The sequence below is a fragment of the Notothenia rossii genome, assembly GCF_949606895.1.
Source record: "Notothenia rossii genome assembly, chromosome: 5".
Lineage (NCBI taxonomy): Eukaryota > Metazoa > Chordata > Actinopteri > Perciformes > Nototheniidae > Notothenia > Notothenia rossii.
In genome coordinates, this window is record NC_136903.1 from 42,781,836 (window position 1) to 42,801,421 (window position 19,586).

The 19,586-nt window shown below is 40.8% G+C and overlaps 1 protein-coding gene and 1 long non-coding RNA gene across 13 annotated transcripts; both read right to left on the minus strand.

Moving 5' to 3' along the window:
* Window positions 1-6,947: 6,947 nt before the first annotated feature.
* On the minus strand, window positions 6,948-7,665 carry LOC307041971. The gene is made up of 2 exons (XR_013808958.1): window positions 7,548-7,665; window positions 6,948-7,081 (listed from the first exon to the last, which is right to left on the minus strand). It is a non-coding gene; the product is annotated as an uncharacterized lncRNA (long non-coding RNA).
* Window positions 7,666-8,112: 447 nt separating this feature from the next.
* Window positions 8,113-18,555, minus strand: LOC307039615 (uncharacterized protein). 12 transcript variants are annotated; one of them, XM_079681853.1, is made up of 15 exons: window positions 16,008-17,626; window positions 15,688-15,817; window positions 13,278-15,306; window positions 12,953-13,051; window positions 11,739-12,732; window positions 11,341-11,466; window positions 11,074-11,188; window positions 10,898-10,960; window positions 10,545-10,599; window positions 10,228-10,319; window positions 9,871-9,988; window positions 9,630-9,729; window positions 9,384-9,543; window positions 8,964-9,131; window positions 8,113-8,611 (listed from the first exon to the last, which is right to left on the minus strand). In XM_079681853.1, the coding sequence occupies exons 6-12, from the start codon at window positions 11,388-11,390 to the stop codon at window positions 9,704-9,706; spliced, it is 519 nt and encodes a 172-aa protein (XP_079537979.1). In that variant the 5' UTR covers window positions 11,391-11,466; window positions 11,739-12,732; window positions 12,953-13,051; window positions 13,278-15,306; window positions 15,688-15,817; window positions 16,008-17,626; the 3' UTR covers window positions 8,113-8,611; window positions 8,964-9,131; window positions 9,384-9,543; window positions 9,630-9,703. The 12 variants fall into 12 exon arrangements, with proteins under 12 accessions (XP_079537979.1, XP_079537987.1, XP_079537980.1 ...); XM_079681861.1 differs by lacking the exons at window positions 8,113-8,611; window positions 8,964-9,131; window positions 9,384-9,543; ... (3 more) ...; window positions 11,074-11,188; window positions 11,341-11,466 and having other exon boundaries at window positions 10,242-10,319; window positions 11,739-11,848; window positions 11,946-12,037; ... (1 more) ...; window positions 13,278-13,664; window positions 16,008-17,655; XM_079681854.1 differs by lacking the exons at window positions 8,113-8,611; window positions 8,964-9,131; window positions 9,384-9,543; ... (3 more) ...; window positions 11,074-11,188; window positions 11,341-11,466 and adding an exon at window positions 18,484-18,555 and having other exon boundaries at window positions 10,242-10,319; window positions 13,278-13,664; window positions 16,008-16,293.
* Window positions 18,556-19,586: the final 1,031 nt, after the last annotated feature.

Sequence of the window (19,586 nt, forward strand, 5' to 3'; positions counted from 1 at the left end):
GCTCTTCCGATAACGTAGTCCTACCCGCGAACACCAAAGCACCACCTGCAAAAAAGTCCGGCATGGAGTTCATGGAGAGCTGTGTTTGCAGATTTAGACTTAAACCTTTTGTCTCCTGCAGCAGAAAGGTGAATAATCTCAGTCGTTCAAGTTTAGCCATTCATCACGGCGTTATTTATTTTAGGCACATATCTCAAGAGGCTTGAGGACAGACAGAGAAGGGGCGTGACTTCCAACGGTCTTATACCCTAGGTAGTGACATCATCAATCATGTGGTACAGCAGCTAACCAATGAACACAGTTAGTAGTCGCAGCTACTTACATAGACAATGTGGTGCACAGTAATAATATAAGTCATATACAATATACATATATCTATGTCATATTCTAACACTCCCACTTATTACTTATGTGCTTCTGTACATCTGTTCATATTTATAACAAAACAAATGGAATACATGGTACACTCCAATGTGGATTTCTTCAACACATTTTTTTTTTTTTATGCACCAAACATAGCAACTGCAAACTTTTTCAGTTTTATTTTGGACACAGGTTTAGTCATGACATCTGCTACCATGTCGTCCGTAGGGCAATAAATCAAAGACATCTTTTCTTCCCTTATGGTAGACCTGATGAAGTGGTACTTGATGTCCACGTGTTTACACCTTTGCCTACACACCGGATTCCTGACTAATGCCATCGTCCCCTGATTGTCCTCATTGATGACTGTCTTCCTGTACACATAGGTATCCATACCTGCCAGCAGCTGCTCCAAGTAGATACACTCTTGTATTGTTAAAGCAAGCGCCATGTACTCAGCCTCGCATGTCGACAATGCTACTGTGGGTTGTTTCTTGCTTCTCCAAGAGACAAGTGAACTGTCTTTGGTCAAGCCCACACAATACCCTGTCGTACTGCGTCTGTCGCCTGTATCTGCAGCCCAGTCAGCGTCACTATATGCCACTAGACCCAGTTGCTCGCTGCTCTTTTTGAAACAGAGCTGTTTATCTGAGGTCCCCCTGAGATAACGCAACACATGTTTCACGGTAACCCAATGTTCATCTGAAGGTTCCGCAAAATTCTGTGATAGTTTTCCTACCACAAAACACAAGTCTGGACGTGTACAGGTCGTCAGGTAGATAAGGCTGCCGACAGCCTCTCTGTACATCGTCACATCTGCCATCTTGGGCGCGTCTTCGGTGTAGTCCAACTTTTGATCACAAGGTGTCTCTCTCACCCTACACTCGCTCATATCAAAACGTTCCAGTATCTTTGAAACATATTTACTTTGCGATACTGTAACGCAGTCATTCGACTGGTTGAAATCCATCCCCAAAAAGTGCTTTACCCTCCCCAAATCCTTCATCTTGAATTTGTTAGAAAGCATGCTTTTTACTTTCTCTAGACACTCGATGTTGCTTGCTGCGATGATAAGGTCATCAACCCAGATAGCAATAATTACTTTTGCTTCTTTAGATTCTTTTGCATAAATGCAATGGTCTGCCTGGTTCTGGGTGAAATAGTCATCCGTTAAGCATTTGTGCAACATCTCGTTCCAGTTACGCCCAGATTGCTTTAAGCCATAGATCGACTTCTCCAGCTTACAGACAAGCTTTTCTCCCTCCTTTACATACCCCTCAGGTTGTTCCATGTAAATATCCCGATCGATGGGAGCATGGAGATAAGCGGTTTTTACATCCATTTGATGCAAGATCAAATCCTCTTGGGCTGCCTTCTGCATTAGCACCCGTATGCTAGTCAGGTTCGCTGTTGGTGAAAACGTTTCACCATAATCTATTCCTGCCCGCTGACTATAGCCTTTTGCTACAAACCTAGCCTTGTGTTTGTCGTTTCCGTCAATGTCCCCTTTAATTGAGTAGACCCATCTACCTCCCACTGCTTTCCTGCCTTCTGGCAATTCAGTCAGGGTAAACGTATGGTTGTCCTCAAGGGACTTGATTTCCTCATCCATCGCTTTACCCCATTTTCCAGATTCAGTGGATGTCATGGCCTCTTTAAAAGTCAGAGGTACACCACAAATTGCTTTGTAGCAATAGTCTACACTGATGAGTGTACTGTCGTCCTCCTCAGTCTCTCCCTGAGCATAGTCTTTAAGGTACCCCGGGGCTTTACGCTCCCTCCTGGGATATCTCACACTGTCTGAGGCATGTGGCGTCACCCTAGAGTGCTCCTCGCCATCATCCTCTCGTGCAGACTGTGGACCGTCAGTCAGTACAACACCAGGCTGTGTGGTCTCTACCTCTCCCTCAGAGTCTCTCTCCAGGTCCAGCTCTAACAGCTGTGTCTGAGTCTCGCTCTCACAAGTTGTCTTAGTGACAAACTTCACCAACCTGTGTTTCTGCACTCTCTCCCTGTCGGGGTAGTAGATTAGGTAGGCGGGACTGCCCTTGTCATGCCCGACAAAACGCCCCTTTTCACACCTAGAATCTAGCTTCCCCCTGTCCTGCTGGTACGCATAGCACACTGCACCAAATGTTTGCATGCTAGCCAAATTGCACTTTTTCCCGGACAGTGCTGAGTATGTTGTAGTGCCCGTGTGCTTATTAAAACACCGGTTCCTCGTATGCGCTGCTTCTTGGATAGCATAATGCCAGAGACTCTTAGGTAGCTCACTGTCAATGAGCATACACCTGGCCATCTCAAAGAGAGTGCGCCCTTCCCTTTCAGCAGTACCGTTCTGGTGAGGTGAATAGGGACAAGACGTCTCGTGCCTTATCTTGTTCTTCCTCAGTAGCGTTTTGAACTGCTTACTGGTGAACTCAGTTCCATTATCCGACCTGATGCATTTTACCGTCCCATAGGGAGCCACATCAGCCAGATAATTCTCAGTGGCTTGAGGTGTATCGCTCTTTGCTTTCAGGAAGTAAACGAACACTGCCCCTGTGTACACATCAGTGAATGACTGTAAATACTTAAAGCCATCAATGGACACATTGTTCATTGGACCAACTAGATCCGTATTCACCAGCTCAAGTGGTGATTTAACCTTGTCTGTCGGATCCCTGTTCCTTGTTTGTGTAAACTTCCCCTCAATACATACTGTACATTCTTTAGCAGGTTTACACTTAGTACCCTTGATATGCATGCCTTCGGTAACCTCCTGCAACTTTAAAACGTCTTCGTAATTGCAGTGCCCCATGATCTCATGCCATGTTTGAATATCATGGCTGACATGACACATATCATCATCACACTCGGTTGGTAAATAGTACATCCTCTTATGGACATAAATATTAAACCTCAAACCATTAGGTGATACTAGTACATCATTACCCTCTTTAAAGAATACCTTAGCACCGTTGGTGGTTGCAGACTTCACGGAGAAAAGTTCCTGGGGGTACGATGGGATGTATAATGCGTTCTTTAAGGTCACATTACGCCGTCGTCCCTCGCTGTCAACCAAACACACCTGTGCTTCTCCTCTGGCTCGTGCCACTCCGAAAGTACGCCTCCCGTCAGCTAATTCCATGGAGTGGGTCTCCGGCTTGAAGTTGGTGTCGAAACGCCGGAACTTTCTCTCGTCGTTGATTATGTGCGACGACGCTCCCGTGTCGACAAGCAATCCCTTCTGGTGGGTCCGCATCTGCTGTCCCAGTAGGCTGGCACCTCCTGTTTGCACCTTGAAGGTGCAGTCGTCTCGTCCCGCAGCATGTCCACCACCGGTCCGATGTCCGCCGCCATCTTGTGCGTGTGCCCTCCGGGCGCCATCTTGTTGACGATTCTTCTTTGTGCACGCGTTGTCCGTGTGCCCATTGCTCTTGCAATGACTGCACCACGCTCTCTTGGTGCATTCCTCTTTCCGGTGGCCCGTCTCTCCGCATCGCCAACACACCAGCCCGTTGCGCTCACCTTCCTCGGCTCGGGGGAAACGTTTGGCAAGCTTTTTCCCCGGCGTCGCCTGGTCCTTCAGCACTCGTTCGTCCATCACGTCCGAGGCTGAATCTGTGTCTTCTGCGGCCTTAAAGTTCCTTAGCTTCGCCTTGAACTGTCCCAACGTCAGCTCCGTATCTCCGTGTGTCACAAGTAATGTGAACAGCTTGTATTTCTCTGGTAAACCACGCATTACCATCGCCATCATCAATCCTTCACTCGGTGCTTCGCCAGCGTTCCTGAGTGCCGTGATGATCTGTTCCGCTCGGATAATATACTTCGTCATCGTCTCGTTGACCGTCTTCTTCAGCGCGGTTAACGTCGTGTACAGAGTTACAATCCGTGGTCTGCCTCTACCGATAAAGTGTTCTCTCAAAACTTTGAGACTTTCTCGGCCTTGGTCCTTAGTGTCTTTGAATATAAGTCCAAGACTAGTATTATCGAGAAGTGGAGCCAACGCACAATATGCGTCCTCGTTCAGCTTCTCGTCCGCGATCCGCTCCTCCGCGGTCCGGTCTCCCGTAGGTGCTCGTAGGATCGTTTCTTTCAATCCTACTCCATGCATACAGCACAGCATCCTTTCCTCCCAGAGCTCGTATTCCTCTGCGTTCCCGTTGAACGAGGGCCATTTACTTCTGTGGGAGTTTGCCATGTCTTTCTGTGTTGTCGCTCCCGGTAGCTCAGCTTAGCGCCCTGTTAGCTTAGCTTTAGCTTCCCTGCTAAACTTAGCTTTAACACGCGGCTGCTAACTAGCACTCTTAGCGCGTACTCCCGAACTTGAGAATCATTCGTCGTTATCTGGGCCCATAACCTGTTAGCAGATTTAGACTTAAACCTTTTGTCTCCTGCAGCAGAAAGGTGAATAATCTCAGTCGTTCAAGTTTAGCCATTCATCACGGCGTTATTTATTTTAGGCACACATCTCAAGAGGCTTGAGGACAGACAGAGAAGGGGCGTGACTTCCAACGGTCTTATACCCTAGGTAGTGACATCATCAATCATGTGGTACAGCAGCTAACCAATGAACACAGTTAGTAGTCGCAGCTACTTACATAGACAATGTGGTGCACAGTAATAATATAAGTCATATACAATATACATATATCTATGTCATATTCTAACAAGCTGTTTCAAGAATTGCACTTTTAATGGCAGCATGAACATCCACCTTCATTCTGAACCCAAAATGTTTCAGCACCATGGACAGCCTGATTTGATTTGTTCCGCTAATCCCACACAGTGATTACTCAGATATTTAAATAGCCTAATTCAAGAATTGTTTTCAATAAATTGTTTTCAATAAATTGGTTAATAATATATTATTTAGTATAATTATATCAATAACTGTAAGCGGGGTAGCAGGAGTGTTTGATCGGCTATCGTTACCATGGGAACTACTTTCTAGGAACTACTTTCTGACGGAGATTAACTCAAGCAGAAAGCGTAGGTTTGGGAGCAAATTAGCCCACATTATGAAATTATTTTACGATATTGTTGATTACAATGATAGTTTGTGTAATAGAATCGCAATCATATTGATTGCTTAATCAATGGACAACAGGAGGGGTCACAGACATAAGACCAGCTGTTAAATAAAGCTCTTCTGACTTTAGCTGTCATGTGGGTATACTAATGCTGCCCATTATGGGCACAAGCAGTTTTCACCCATTTATTAATTATATGTTTTAAATGTGATAACACCACTGTGTTTCGTATCCCTTAAACCTCTACGGGTGTACACAGTTTAATACTGGCAACTTCTTATTATGGGAAATACAAAAACGTCTTTTAAAACTACAATTCCCAGTAGAGACGTGCCATAGAACATGCGGAACCTATGTGCGAAACACACAATAGCCAGCATGTGTAGTTCTGGTGACGGGGTGGGGGAGGGTGTGGACCCGTCCGACTCCAGTTTTGGACCATGTGCCGTGGTTCCATTCCATTTCAAAGTGCTGTTGGACGCTCTGCGCACTGCCACTCCAACATCCAATCACAGAGCTTGAGGACTATCACGGAGTTTGTCCATGGATGGGTTTGTCCAGCGCCGTATAGATAGAAGAGTTACGACAGCGGAAGTCCAAAAACGGTTATCGTCACGTGGTTCATGCAGACGAGAATCGTTCCCCGGAAGTTCATGGCGGGCAATGTGAATGCATTGATAACAGGAGATAGAACTTCGACTTTTGGTAATTATTAGTGAATAAAGGTTTTGATTTGCAATATTTATACAACAAATCGATATGTGTATGTATTTACATCAATATGTTTTAAAAAATAAAATAGAATTTGCTAATATTAAGTGATAATATTAGGATTAGTGTGAACAACTAGTTTACATGTTAGGCTAACAGTGCCTTGGTTAAAGAGCCTGTTGCTGTTTATTTATAGCTTTGAATTCTTTCAAACCAATATTATCTTCTTAAACTTGTATAGTAGTCAGGAGCATCACTTTCTAATGTTTATTGATATATTTAGAGGGAGGGGATCTAAAGGAATGCATCAAAATTCAGATTAGATTCATTTCTACCATTTTCTTAAATTCATGGTAGTTTCAGTAATTCCATGGTAATTGAGGACACAAGTTATCTAAATGACTAATGTCATCTTTATGGCTTTCAGAAAGGACAGGAGACCGACAGGTGACTATCAAAGGACTAGCAGCAGCAGCAGCAGCAGCAGCATGATGATGATGATGATGTTAAATGTGTTGTTTTAGGAACATCCATTGCAAATACATGGAATTCAATAAACATTGAATAGCATATCATGCAGTTTGTCTGTGCCTTTTCCTCCGTGTTGTCCTGGTTTGCTGTGCTGCCTCCTAGTCGCCACCATGGTTTGCTGTGCTGCGCCTGGGGATGCTCAAATCGCTCTGAGAAAGGAGTACGAATGTACGGCTTCCCCACTGACACAGAGCGGAGGAAAAAATGGCTGGCACAAGTCAGCAGGAGCAATTTCATGACCAACAGCAAAATAATATGTGAGGTTAGGTTATTGTATACAAACACTGCATTTGCACTTTTTCACAAAACGAAAAACACACCATTGGGAAAGCTTAATGTTTTGTTTAATACAAAAAAACAGGGAAAGGCTTGAAAAACACTGAGAGTTGAGACTCAGGGTGCAGGGTGAGGGTCTCAATGCAGGTATTCAGGCTCCATTGAATCCCCCTCTGGTTCTTGTGCTGAAAGAGGGAGTAACAGACAGGAGACAGGGTTATACACACCTATATAGCACACCTATTGGATGGGAAATTGCCTTGGGGAGATAAGGTGTGGTCTTTGTTCCCAACTGAAGTTATGGAACTTTATTATTTGTGAGTTTAACAAAGTATGACAAATGGCATCAGTAACAGATGTGATATGAATTTCTATAAAGTTGTCTCACTTTCTTGGTCATATTTTATATACAGTATATAATGAGTATAACATGTCCAGTAAGTATAAAGTGTTTCCTAATACTGTGTATTCAACCACTATGGTATAGTGTATGGTACTATGGTATGGTATCCTAGCTTAATCTGTTATCTGTAAACGTTCCCTAAATCTACTAATTTAGGGATAATCCACTGACATCCTTTAATACACATGTTAATTTGAATCAGATGTACTGATAATATCCGCAATATAAATCTTTAAGCTTCTTCTTACCTTTAAAAGTCCGTCACGAACGGTCTATTATGATGCAACTCTACAGCTCTGCTAGCCTTGGCGCTAACTTCCGGGGAACAATTGAGAGGCTCCACGATCCGCCATTGCTGTAAAAAAGTGGTCCATTGGAGTGAACGGAGATGACATAACTCTCAGTCTATACGGCGCTGGGTTTGTCAAGCAAAGAAGAGAGAATACTTACTTCCGGGTGTAAAATTCTCTAAAGCAACTACTATGAGCTGCTCCGACCCTCGGTCCTGACGGACTCCAGAAGTCCGACATTATACAATCAAACAAATAAATAAACACAAGAATAATTGTGTGTTATTGTTGAGTAAATAACACTGTGTGGTTTAGAAAATAATACAACATTAGAAGTACGAGTTGGGAGTGAGAATGTGTTGGTATTTACCCTGCATTATGCACGTTACTAATAAAGAATTATGTTAATGTATGAACTCTATTTACAATGTATTCACATTAATAGTTAATAATAAACGAATGACAAAATGCAGTGACCAGAAAACAACCATTGTATAGCACTTGTTTGAGTAATAAGAGGCAGTTTAATATAAAGGCAAGGCAATTTATTTTCATACACATCAGCAAGTCAAAGCGCTTTAAATAAACGGAAGTACAGAATATAAACACATTTTCACATTACTATGAACTCAGTCGGGCGAAACAAGTGCATAGTTTCATATTGTTCTCATATATAGTGTTTTATAATGTCTTTATTTGGTATGGCTTTAAGTGTGTTTTGTCATTATTATGGCGTGCGCCAGCGTGTGGATGTGACACGTCGCTTGTGAAAGAGCTCTCCAGTGCCTCTGTGTTGCTTGGCAGAAATCTTTACAGGTCTTCTTCCTCAGACTCAGGGCTAGTGTAGTCATTGTCATCCGACTCCTCAATGTCCTGCTGTAATTGAAGATCATGGCATTCCAAAGCGGCTACACCGCTGTACGCATGTACAGCCTGTTTGTGTTGGCTTCTGAGGAAGTGCCACCAACGACTGAGGACACTCTTGAGCCCATGTGCAGCATCCTCTGTCAGGTCACCAAAATCTGTAGAGGGAGAATCACACAGAAAAAGGGCTCAATGTAAACAAACCATGACAATGGCAAATCTCTTTGCATTGTACAATGCTGCATATGTAAACACACTACAAAATAGGTAAATCCATCTTAAACTGAAGGATGTTACTATATATTGGGTGCCAAATGGGATATGTTGATTAATGTTTGATAGTGCTTAACAATTAGTCAATAGACAGAAAATAATCGATTATGATCTTGATAATGAATAGTTTCAGTAATTTACTATTTCACTTCGGCCTGACACAGTGACAGATGTGTTCTACTTATGTAAGACATGCAATGTGTTGAAGATATTCCAATTTTAAGATCTCAGACTTACTGCTGGTTTTGATGCCCTCCAAAGTCTGTCCTCTGAGTGCTTCCACTTCCTTCAGAAGGAACATGATGTACTGCGACATCTCTTTCACCAGGATGCTCTGCTCCTCCTCCAAACGTCTGACCAGCATTACCTGGTCAAAGACAGACCTCTTCAACCTGAAGGTGTTGCCTTTAGGTTGAGGAAAGGAATGGAGTAGTGGACAAGGAATATTTATTCATAAATTATATTACAGAATGATTTTCATTTCTGAGACACAAATCTTTGTAGCGATAGCATTGGTTCTCTATAATGTAAACTAATAACAAATATTATATATTTGCAGGTATCACCATTGCTTTTTCTGCCCCACGATAAACTGTCATATTTTGGTATAGACTAAAAAAACAAGCCAAACTAGCAATTATCCTGCCAAATGCATGCCTCTCCCATGGTAGGATGTAGCCCTCTGTCAGACTGCAAGCCAACTCCTCGTCAATCTGTTCTTCATGCACTCCTGTGTTGTATTGCACAACTTTTTCGCGAAGCTTCTTCTTCAGCTCTCTCATTCTCTTCCTCTTTCTTTGCCTTGCCTGGTTGCTGTCTGCAAAGTGAAATGGACACACAACTGTGTCATGGTGCCAGAATGTTTTTGAAGTGTAATTTCAATAACTACGTTTGACAACAAACCATGCTGACGATACAGATCTTGCTTCCTGCGCAAAAGAGTGACGGTGATGTTCTCAATATCCACCCTCAGTCCTTCAGTACACCCTGGGGAGTAGACTCTCTAAATAGTTGCAAAAAAACAATTGGAGAAGAGATACAATCAGTGACAGTCTCAGTTTCAACATATAGCCAACTTATATTGTGTGTCTAAACGTACAGTAATTAACAGATGTATATATGGAAAACCTGTGGTATGTCTTACCTGTGACTGCCCATTGCCTGACATCATACACCCGCTGCTGTATGGTCTCCTGATCAAGGTTGTGCTCCTTTTTGAAGTCGCTGAAGCTGGCAGCTTCCACCTTTGCCCTCTCTGTGATCTTTACCAAAAAAAGAAAATGTCAGCGAAAAGCACCATGCAACACCATAATGCAAAGAACACCAGTTTTCAGTACAAGACCTTCAGAAGAACAGTTGAAACATTCCATGACACCATCTGACTTGCAAGAGGAAGTGTGGATAAGGAAGAACATAATGTATATAGCTATGAGGTTACATTGCAGACATCCTTCATAAATATGTAATATCAGATGAGAAGACAATTCTAATTTGCCCTTACTTTGACATATCTGTGGGCTAAAACTTGATGAAGGTTGTCCCTCTTCCTTCTGTTCCAACCCATGGCCTGTTGAGTGAGCATGTTCACTCTTCCTAAAAAAGACAAAAATATATCCACAAACAAAAAAAGTAAGTATTCACATCAAAAAGGCAATACTGATTGAGAAACCTGATAGACATGACTAAACCCAATCGTTAAAAGGTTGTTGAACTGGTAATTACAGTAAAGTAATACACCAATAATGTTTTTAAGGAGGGAACTCTCTGTAAAATACTTATCAGGGCTGCCTTATCACAGTGTGTAGTGTTAATACCAACCTGCTTTTGTCATGTATTTTGTGACCAGAGCTGCCCTGGAGAGAAAGCTGTTCACCTATAATGAATGTTACAATTAATGTTCAGTCGACATCACATAACAATATTACCTACACATCATAGATCTTGAACTGGATGGTTTAAGAGAAAACTTGTGTACTGACTTCCTACAATATGCATGCATTTAGTGTTGCTGAACATATGAACTGCCTATCTTTCATTTGAACTCAGACATAAAGGATATGCTTTAAACTAATCAACAGGCTTGTCACTGAGATGACACATACATATTTGTACTGCTTTCTATTAAGACTTCTTGTATCCATACAGTTACAATAATGCCATTAATAACATACCTGCTCTACTTCCTCTCCCACTGTGTTTCCTGCTCCGTCCTGACTTCTGCCACCCCATCTCAGCTGCAACACAGCGCAAGTAGTGTTATGTAGCATTTCTTTAGAAGTGTTTGATATCCAATAAGGCATGCCATGCACAACATTTAAAAGTCCTTTGCATTAAAGGTGTTATATACCTCGCATTTTGCTGTATGGCCTTTAGCATGCATCACGCTAAGAAATGGCCTCATTTCTGTCAACGGCAGAAGCTCTGGTAATCCCTCGGCTATTTTGTTAAGGTATGGCCAGTACCTAAGAAGCAGGAGCAGCATTTTGTGATTGAGTGTTACAAAGATAAACTTTTAATTGAAATGACAACAATGTCAATATCATCTTAAATGACTGCTGAGGCATAGAACATTTTAAACATTGTTGTGGATGTGCAATATGACAGTGAGGATTACCTGCATGTTACATCCATACAGAAGAAGTCAACATTTGCCTTCTTGGACATCTCTTTTTAGAGAAACATTGGGTACGCGTATATTTCTCCACGGAAGTGGTTCAGTCCTCGTAAGAGAAACCCATGTCTGATTAATCAGAAGAAAATCTAGTTGTTAATAATAAACTGACACAGCAAGGCCTGGCTTAAGCACTCATCTCTGTCATCTAGGTGGCTATAACAACAAATATCACTTGGATGCTACGAATGATGGATCAATTCCGCTCCACAATCAAAAGTGTTTAATGCTTCCAATTCTTACAAAGACTTAGACTTGGATTGCTATTAAAACTGAAATAATGAGACCAGACTCAAGAACCAAACACATATACACACACAGGCACACTTACAAATACATACCTGCAAACTGCCACTTGAATGCCCTCCTCGTCTATCTGGGCACCAGACTTTTTTGACATCTCTCTGCCAGCAGTGAATTTGGCAGTACCACAGACGGCACTGTCATTTCCCTATAAAGTCAGTTTATTACACACAAGTTTTGACATATATAAAAAAAAACACCACAGGTGTAACTGCAACTATCATAATAAGAAAAAAAACGTATACTTTTCATGTTGCCTCTGATAAGGGCAACAAATGTTGCGACTTCCTCGTCCTTGGCCAGGAACAAGCCCTCATAGATTGGCGACTCCTCAGTCCTGTCCATGATAAGTTAACATACAAGTCAATAATAAAAATCACAAAGCACTACATTACTATGATTTGTTTTAATGTCTGTTATGGCTACTCAAACACAACCCCAAGGGCTACTATTTGTATTAGCGGTGTGTTCTTTATTATTTTCATTAATACCTTTTGACTTGGAAAACCGGTAATGCTTGTGGTTTCCATCACAGCGGACAGCCAACATGTCTGGAGAACATGCTGGACAACAAAGTGATGGACCTGGCACATAACCTCTTGTTTGTACTGACAGAAGCAAAACTCGAAGAAGCTTCGCTGAGATGTATCAGCACAGATACTACCTGTCTGTATATTGATTTTAATTTTATGGATTAGTAATTGTTTTTAAAGAAATGCCAACAATTAATGATATGGTATACAGTAATAGGATATTGTTTTTTGTATGTTTCCGTGTGATTCAGGCAGATTTACCCGTCTAGCTTGAACAGATCTGTTCTCCAACATTTTCAGAAATGCCTGCCTGGACATGGCTGGTTCTGTCACCTTCATGTGTCCTCCTCGAATGAGGTGAACACATCATATTTGTAAAGCGTCTGGCAGCTGGTGCTAGCTGGCCAGTACCGATACAAAAGCAGGTCTTTAACCTCAGGAGTCCATTCTGCAGAGCAGGATGGACAGGATTTCCGAAGCAAGCAGAAATTGTATCGTCCTGTGAACAAATGGACAAAGTAAAGGTATTTCGGTAATCAAACTGTGAGTTTGCCTTAACATATTGTATTTAATACATAGATGTGCATATATGATGTATTAGCTATTTGAAATGGCATTTGGGTGTTGTCTGAAAATGACCAGGTGATAAAAATCTTTGCATTGCACAAAGTGGTAAAACTCTGCCGTAGATAAAAAGAAGGGCTTTCAGAACAACATACCGTTGATGGTGACCACAGAAATATGCTTCCAAGGAGTAACTGTGACGTCATCAGAGCATTCACATATTGACCTTGGAGTAGGAACAGGCAGTTGACATACTGCAATATAGAAAATAAGTTAGGAAGGGTGTATTTACAGTTTTTCCTTAATTCTCCAGATTATCAAGATATTCAATAAAATGTTGCATCATTTCCACATATCTTGCAGCCCTAGTCAAAACCAATCATACTTTTTTCAATCAGCTATGTACACTTCCCATTCACACTTAATTATGGGAACTACACTATAATGGGACATTGTAATGTAATGTTAATCTTTACATACTTTGTTCACAAAACTGAGGCTGGCCATTTTCATCCACCACAGCAGTTGTAGGGGGAATGGGCTCCAGAGATCCATTGAACACAGCCTCTCTGTCATGGAAGATATTCCTCTTGTGGGCCTCAATGTCACAGGTTGCACAGAGGAACTCCATGTCCAGTGGAACACAGTCCAGGCACCTGATAGCCGCTTCTTCTGCACAGCATCTGTGGCACTTCTGAATGGCTATTCTCTCAGCTGAGAGATTAGCATTAAAAAGCATTGGCCTAGCCGTTTTCATTCTCACATCTGTGAGAAGATGCCTTTGTGCCCAGGCAGAAACCGTTCCGTCTGTTGCCTCCGGAACCTGGACTGCAGTTAGGGTGTCCCTTAACTCTTGGAGATGTGTTTCTAAAAAATAAAACAGCTGTTAAGCCGCCACCCTAAAACTGGTATGATGGATAGTACCAGTATCAGATGGTAGTATACTGAACCACTTTTGAGTTGGAAAAATATATGCGGACTAATAATAGCAACATGCTATGAATCATCATGCATCCAAAGCAATATTAGCAAGTGATACTTATACCAAATATGCATTCACTTGTCATGAAACAGTCAATACTCAATACTTTATTATGATTAACTAGATGAGTATAAAAATGGAAACATTGGGAAAAACTGTAGTGCCAGTCAACTGCTGTTATAATCAATATACTCACCAAGACTACCAAACTCTCGATGTTCTAGCTCAGGGGTCTGCAACCTTTTTGACCAAAAGAGCCATTTTGCTCCTTTTTCCAAAACATTTTTTTGTCTGGAGCCGCAAAACATATTTCATAGCTTGATAGCTAATAAAGTTGTATTTATTGTTAGGCCTATATCAGACAAAGACTACGGGGTTTTTTGCATGTATTAAGCTATTTATTACATTATATAAAACTGTTAACCTCTAATAAGAAACAAATAACTCCTATAAGGAGAATTAAAAATAATACACAGGCCTACTTTAAAATAAATTAAACACAGCACTTGGGGAGTCCTCTGCACATTTGAAGGAAAAAAAAATATTATTAAAATGTGCCCACTTTGAAATAAATAAAACATATAGCTGCACCCTAAAAAGAGTTAAAGGTAGGGTAGGTAAGAATGGCGAAACCAGCTCGAGTGCGCGAGTATTTGAAAATACACAACCGGAAAAAATATGCCTCGTCCTTCAGACTTTCTTACAGAGTCCCTCCTCCAACACACACGAACGCGCATCATCAATGAGGCCACGAGATAAATTTGTGCCAGATGGAAGGCTGACAGGCAGGTAGGCCATCCAATCATTTTAGCCGGGCCGGCTAAAATGCCGTGCTTTTTACAGCGCTACGGCTTCCAGAGATTAATTTTTGTATATATTTATTGTCAAAGCATTTAATATATTCATTGCTATCGGGACGTTAAGAGCATTCCATGGAATATAACAAAAAGTGTTTTCTGAAATAAATTACATACCCCATTGAATTATGACTGAAAATTGTCAGCTGTCTTCCTCTCCCTTGTTGTTCCTCGATACGTAAAGACTGCAGCACCGTTGACAACTTCTCTCTACACATCAAACATACCGGTAAACCAGCATCGTTTGCTGTGAAAGCATATAACTCTGTCCACACAGAATTTAATTCCTGTGTTCCTCCGGTACTTTTCTTTGATTTATCCATAGTTCGCTCATCGAGCCGGGGGTCAGGTTATTCACCCGCAGGAAAAGGCGCTCGCGCAAGACCGTAGCAGGATATGACGCATATTTTAGTTGACCTAATTAAAACCGTTATGTTTTTTATTTATGTGTCACAGTATCACCTCAAAATACAAGATACCAAACATTTTCAACCATGCAACAAAATATAAATAGTTCTACAAATACTTTTATTTTATTTCCTTCTTATTTTTGTCTAAGCTCAAGGAAGCCAGAGGGGGGGGGGGGGGCTTAAAGGGCCGCGGGTTGCCGACCCCTGTTCTAGCTGAAGGCCTTCCTCATGCACAGGATCGTCTCTTCTGGCTTGTGAAGCTGCAGAGACAGTCATTTTTTCTTAACCCTTCAATCAATCTAAAATTACACCAATTAATTGTAATATGAAAATGCTCTGTAAGGACTGCAGGTAATGAAACTAAGAACATATTACCACAGCATCACAATGACAATTTACATTTAGCATAATTTTATCCAAATCGAGGTACACATTTAAAAAAAATACAACACAAGCAAGGATTATCAGTCACAGGCTCTTAAAATATCTTGATTTAATTTGAAAAATTTGTAAACATCGCAACAGATTTGTCAAGAGATATCTTCAAATTACATAATTTCATACTGTGTACACCAAAATAACTTTGTTATGAATTATCTTTATTCTTAGACTTAGAAATCATGATATAGTAAAGAACAAACCTGATTCGGAGCGTTGTGTTTCCCGTTGTCTCTCACGTCTGCGTGTGACCACTGGATTAGAAAGAGGTCTCTTCCTGCTTTTTCGTTTCTTTTTCGGAGGGATGGCAGGAGTCTCAGTGGCCATGGCAGCCTATATTTTTTCAGAGGTTGAGATCAACAACAAAGTTGTAATACAACACAAGACAGCAGCACTTATATTTGAGCAATTATTTAACTGTTGCATAAAAAGGTCTAACTGACCCTTTACATTACATCAATAAAAAGCAATAGCAATGATTATATTACAGACTTGGGTATTTGCTTATCATGAAAAGCCTCACCCTGGCTTCATGGAGATGAGCCTCGCTAATCAATGATGCCATGTGCACCGTGGCCTCATTGGGATCCTCAAAGATCCTCACTTCAGGGTTGAGGGACATGGCATACAAATAATACAAACAATACACAAAATGGAGAGTGAGAGAAAGACAGGTGAGTGATTAAAAGAGAGAGTGATAGAAAGAGAGACAGTGAGAGAGAGAGTGGCTCTTAAAAGTGCCGTTGGTTTTATATGTGTGTGTGTGTGTGGATATGTGTGTGTTGGAGATATTAAGTGTTGTAATGAAGCTGTAAAACAGGAAAAATAAAAACATGATTAGGATTATTTAGAATAACAGTAACATCTGTGCAATACTCTATATGCAATAATAATTAATCTGAGCAATACTCTGGCATACATTATGCATTTATACTGTGCATATTGTTATATTATGCACATAATTTTACATACTTGTTTTTCTTATATCTTCTACTATATATTTAAATTCTACAATGTAACAATCCCAATTTCCCCCGGAGATCAATTAAGTATTTCTGATTCAGAGTGGGACATTGGGTGGCCAGTCAAATCCTGTGGAAAAACTCCAGTTCCACATTTTTGTTCCACTCCATCACCGATGCATCAGCCACTATTAAAACTCTATGTTGAAGACTGTCTTTACAACACATGTGCAAATACATGCATTTAAACTTATTTTTCTAGCACGCACCTCCACTATCCAACTGTGCCGGTGACAGCTAATGTCATTTAGCTGTATAAACTATAAATGCTATCCAGCTAAAAACGTTGACCGGAAGGCCGGAGGCTAGCTGAATCTTCTTCTGGTTTATTGTTGTTATAATAAAAATGATTATTATTGCTATTAAACAAAAAGCATTTAAAATACAATCAGTAGCCATCGTCATTCTGATGTGGGGGGAGTGGTTTTCACCATCATTATCATCATTATATATTTTTTAAAAGACTAATATTGGCCTACAATACCCCTTTATTGATCAAATAGGAATTGTCTTTTGAATAACGTAAACTAAAGGGAACAATCTACTGTATTTGACACAGCGGAAGCTCTGGCCTTCCTTAAAAAATAAATAATTTAATAAAAATCACAGTTGTATTACACACAATGCACTGTTTTTTGAGAACACAAATTTGGCCAATAATGCACCATAATACATTCTGACGAAAAATTAAAAAAAATTGTTTTAAAAGAAAACAAGCCTCCTGTGAGTTACTACAAGCTATAAAGTAGATTTAAAAAACGTTTTATAGAATAAAAAGTTCACTGCTGGACGTTGTAGAAATGCGTGTGTGCACAACGACAAAAGAGCCTCATTCACTTTACATTGGCGTTGTTTGCGTGGTGCCGACACGTAAATGTAACACATTTCGTGACTCCACCACGCAATGCGGTGTTAAGGAGTCGTGGTGGAGTCACGCATTCTGGTGAGATCAGGTTGGTTTTAATCCTCTGTCAAACTGCATGTTTTCTGCCATATTTTATGAGAGATAAAACTATTTTCTGCCACAGGAGTTTGACAGAGAATAACTGAAAAAGTACACAGTAAAATAACTTCATCCTACTTGTGGTAGAAGTCCAACTAGTACTGAGTCCAACAATAAAGTACTTCATTGTATTTGTGGTAGTTGTCTAACTGAGTCCAACTCTGTGTAGATGGAACATCAAGTATTTTGGAGGGGCCCTAACGGGACCCTCCTCTTGAAAGAAAGGGATAAGATAAAATAACTGTAGGAAACAGTTCTGAACTGACATTTCCTTCATACAACGAGTAATATGGGGAATAATCGGGCCGTTCGATGTGTGTGTGTGCAGAGGTGTGACACCTCTACACACGCCTACACACGCCTCTACACACACGCCTGCAGTGGTGGGGGCTGGAGCTACAACGAGCCGTTGAAGACAGAGAGTGAAATTCAGTGAATACAATACACGTAGTTTACAGAGATGCGGTTTGAGAAACCAATGTGAGTTGCGTTTATCTTTACCCATGGATGCACAATAAGAACGGACCCATATCGTCTTACTGCCATCCCACGGAGCTGTAATAATGGATATATTGCACATGTTTGCTGTAATTCATTATTATACTACATGGGCTGTATGATTACATCTTGTACCGTAAATGTTGTATTAAATAAAGTTAATATCACCGACGTTAGATTAACGTCCCTGTAGCTTCTTATTGCACTAATAAGCTTATTGCACTGTATATATATATATATATATATATATATATATATATATATATATATATATATATATATATATGTACATATACGTATACAGTGCAATAATTCTTTCCTGCTAAATGAAGCTCTGTTGCTTGGATATCACTAGATCCTGTTACAGCGTAATATAAGTAACGATTGATGTGGACATTAGCATAATTACTAGCTAGCCGCTAGCTGCTAACTGCCGCCTCTTTAATATAAAATCCATCATAATAAAAAATCATTACCATGCTGTCATGAACGCGCGGTGCTGTTACATGTACGCAAATTGACGTGCTTGAAGTGAACGAGCATTTTGGTTAAAGTTGCGCATGCGCTATGAGCGCACATACGGGTACTTCTCAGGCATGCCGGGTAATCTGTGACGTTTCGCTCTCTCAAAAGTTGGGCCATTTTATCATCATGTGCCAATGAGCAGCTCTCATAGGAATGAATGAGGCCCGGCCTCCCACGCTGTATCCAGTTCTTATTATACATCCATGCTCTACACCCCTGGCCGCAATGTCCTTAAAATGAAGTCCGAGTTCGAAATATATCTCAAATAATGTATGCACTGCCATTCCCCCACAAACATAACAGTCTGCGATTAAACGGTTGTCTCATGTGCTCCACTTCCTATTGGCGCACCACCTGTAACTTTATCTGCGCACGAGAGGCTGAGACCTTATGCTAAACAATTTTGATTTATGTTGTATGTTTTGGATGAAATAATATGACTGGTATAAAATTAAATTAAAATAAAAAAAATAATTGAATTTTTTTTGATAAAATATGTTTATATATTTATAATTCTGCAAATATTACGATAAACTCACAGCTATTTCGCGGCCCGGCAGTAACACTTCCGCGGACCGGTACCGGGCCGCGGACCGGGTGTTGGGGACCCCTGGTCTAGCTGATCAAATGAATGCAGTTCATTTGGTTCAATGTCCTTTTCCATAGTCTTGTTTGTTATTATAGTGAAGTCACATACACTGTTACTAAGGGCAACACTGCCCCCATACGGACCAATGTGGAAACAATCATTCTTCTGACAGTAAAAATTAGAAAGTCATATTTATTTATTTTAATTAACAGGCCCACGTTATACTTTAAAGAAATGAAATTTCACATTCACTTAACTTAGTTATGGCAACCGGTTGCACGAAACCAGGTTGAGTCATTTTTAAGTCATTCCAATGAATGCAACTCAAGTCATTTCAAGTCATGTCCTTTTCCCTAGTCTGGTTCATTACTATATGGAAGTCCAATACAAAGTGACTTAGTGCAACAGGGCCCCCGTATGGACACATGTGGAAACAATCATTCTCCAACTCATGCTTCTGACAAT

Excerpts from the sequence above, each read along its gene's own strand:
- LOC307039615 (XM_079681854.1), bottom strand. The coding sequence starts at position 16,106 with ATGTCCCTCAACCCTGAAGTGAGGATCTTTGAGGATCCCAATGAGGCC. Across the intron at positions 13,052-13,277 it reads GCCTCAGTTTTGTGAACAAA|TATGTCAACTGCCTGTTCCT; the intron begins GTATGTAAAGAT and ends TCTATATTGCAG. Across the intron at positions 12,733-12,952 it reads TTCTGTGGTCACCATCAACG|GACGATACAATTTCTGCTTG; the intron begins GTATGTTGTTCT and ends ATTTGTTCACAG.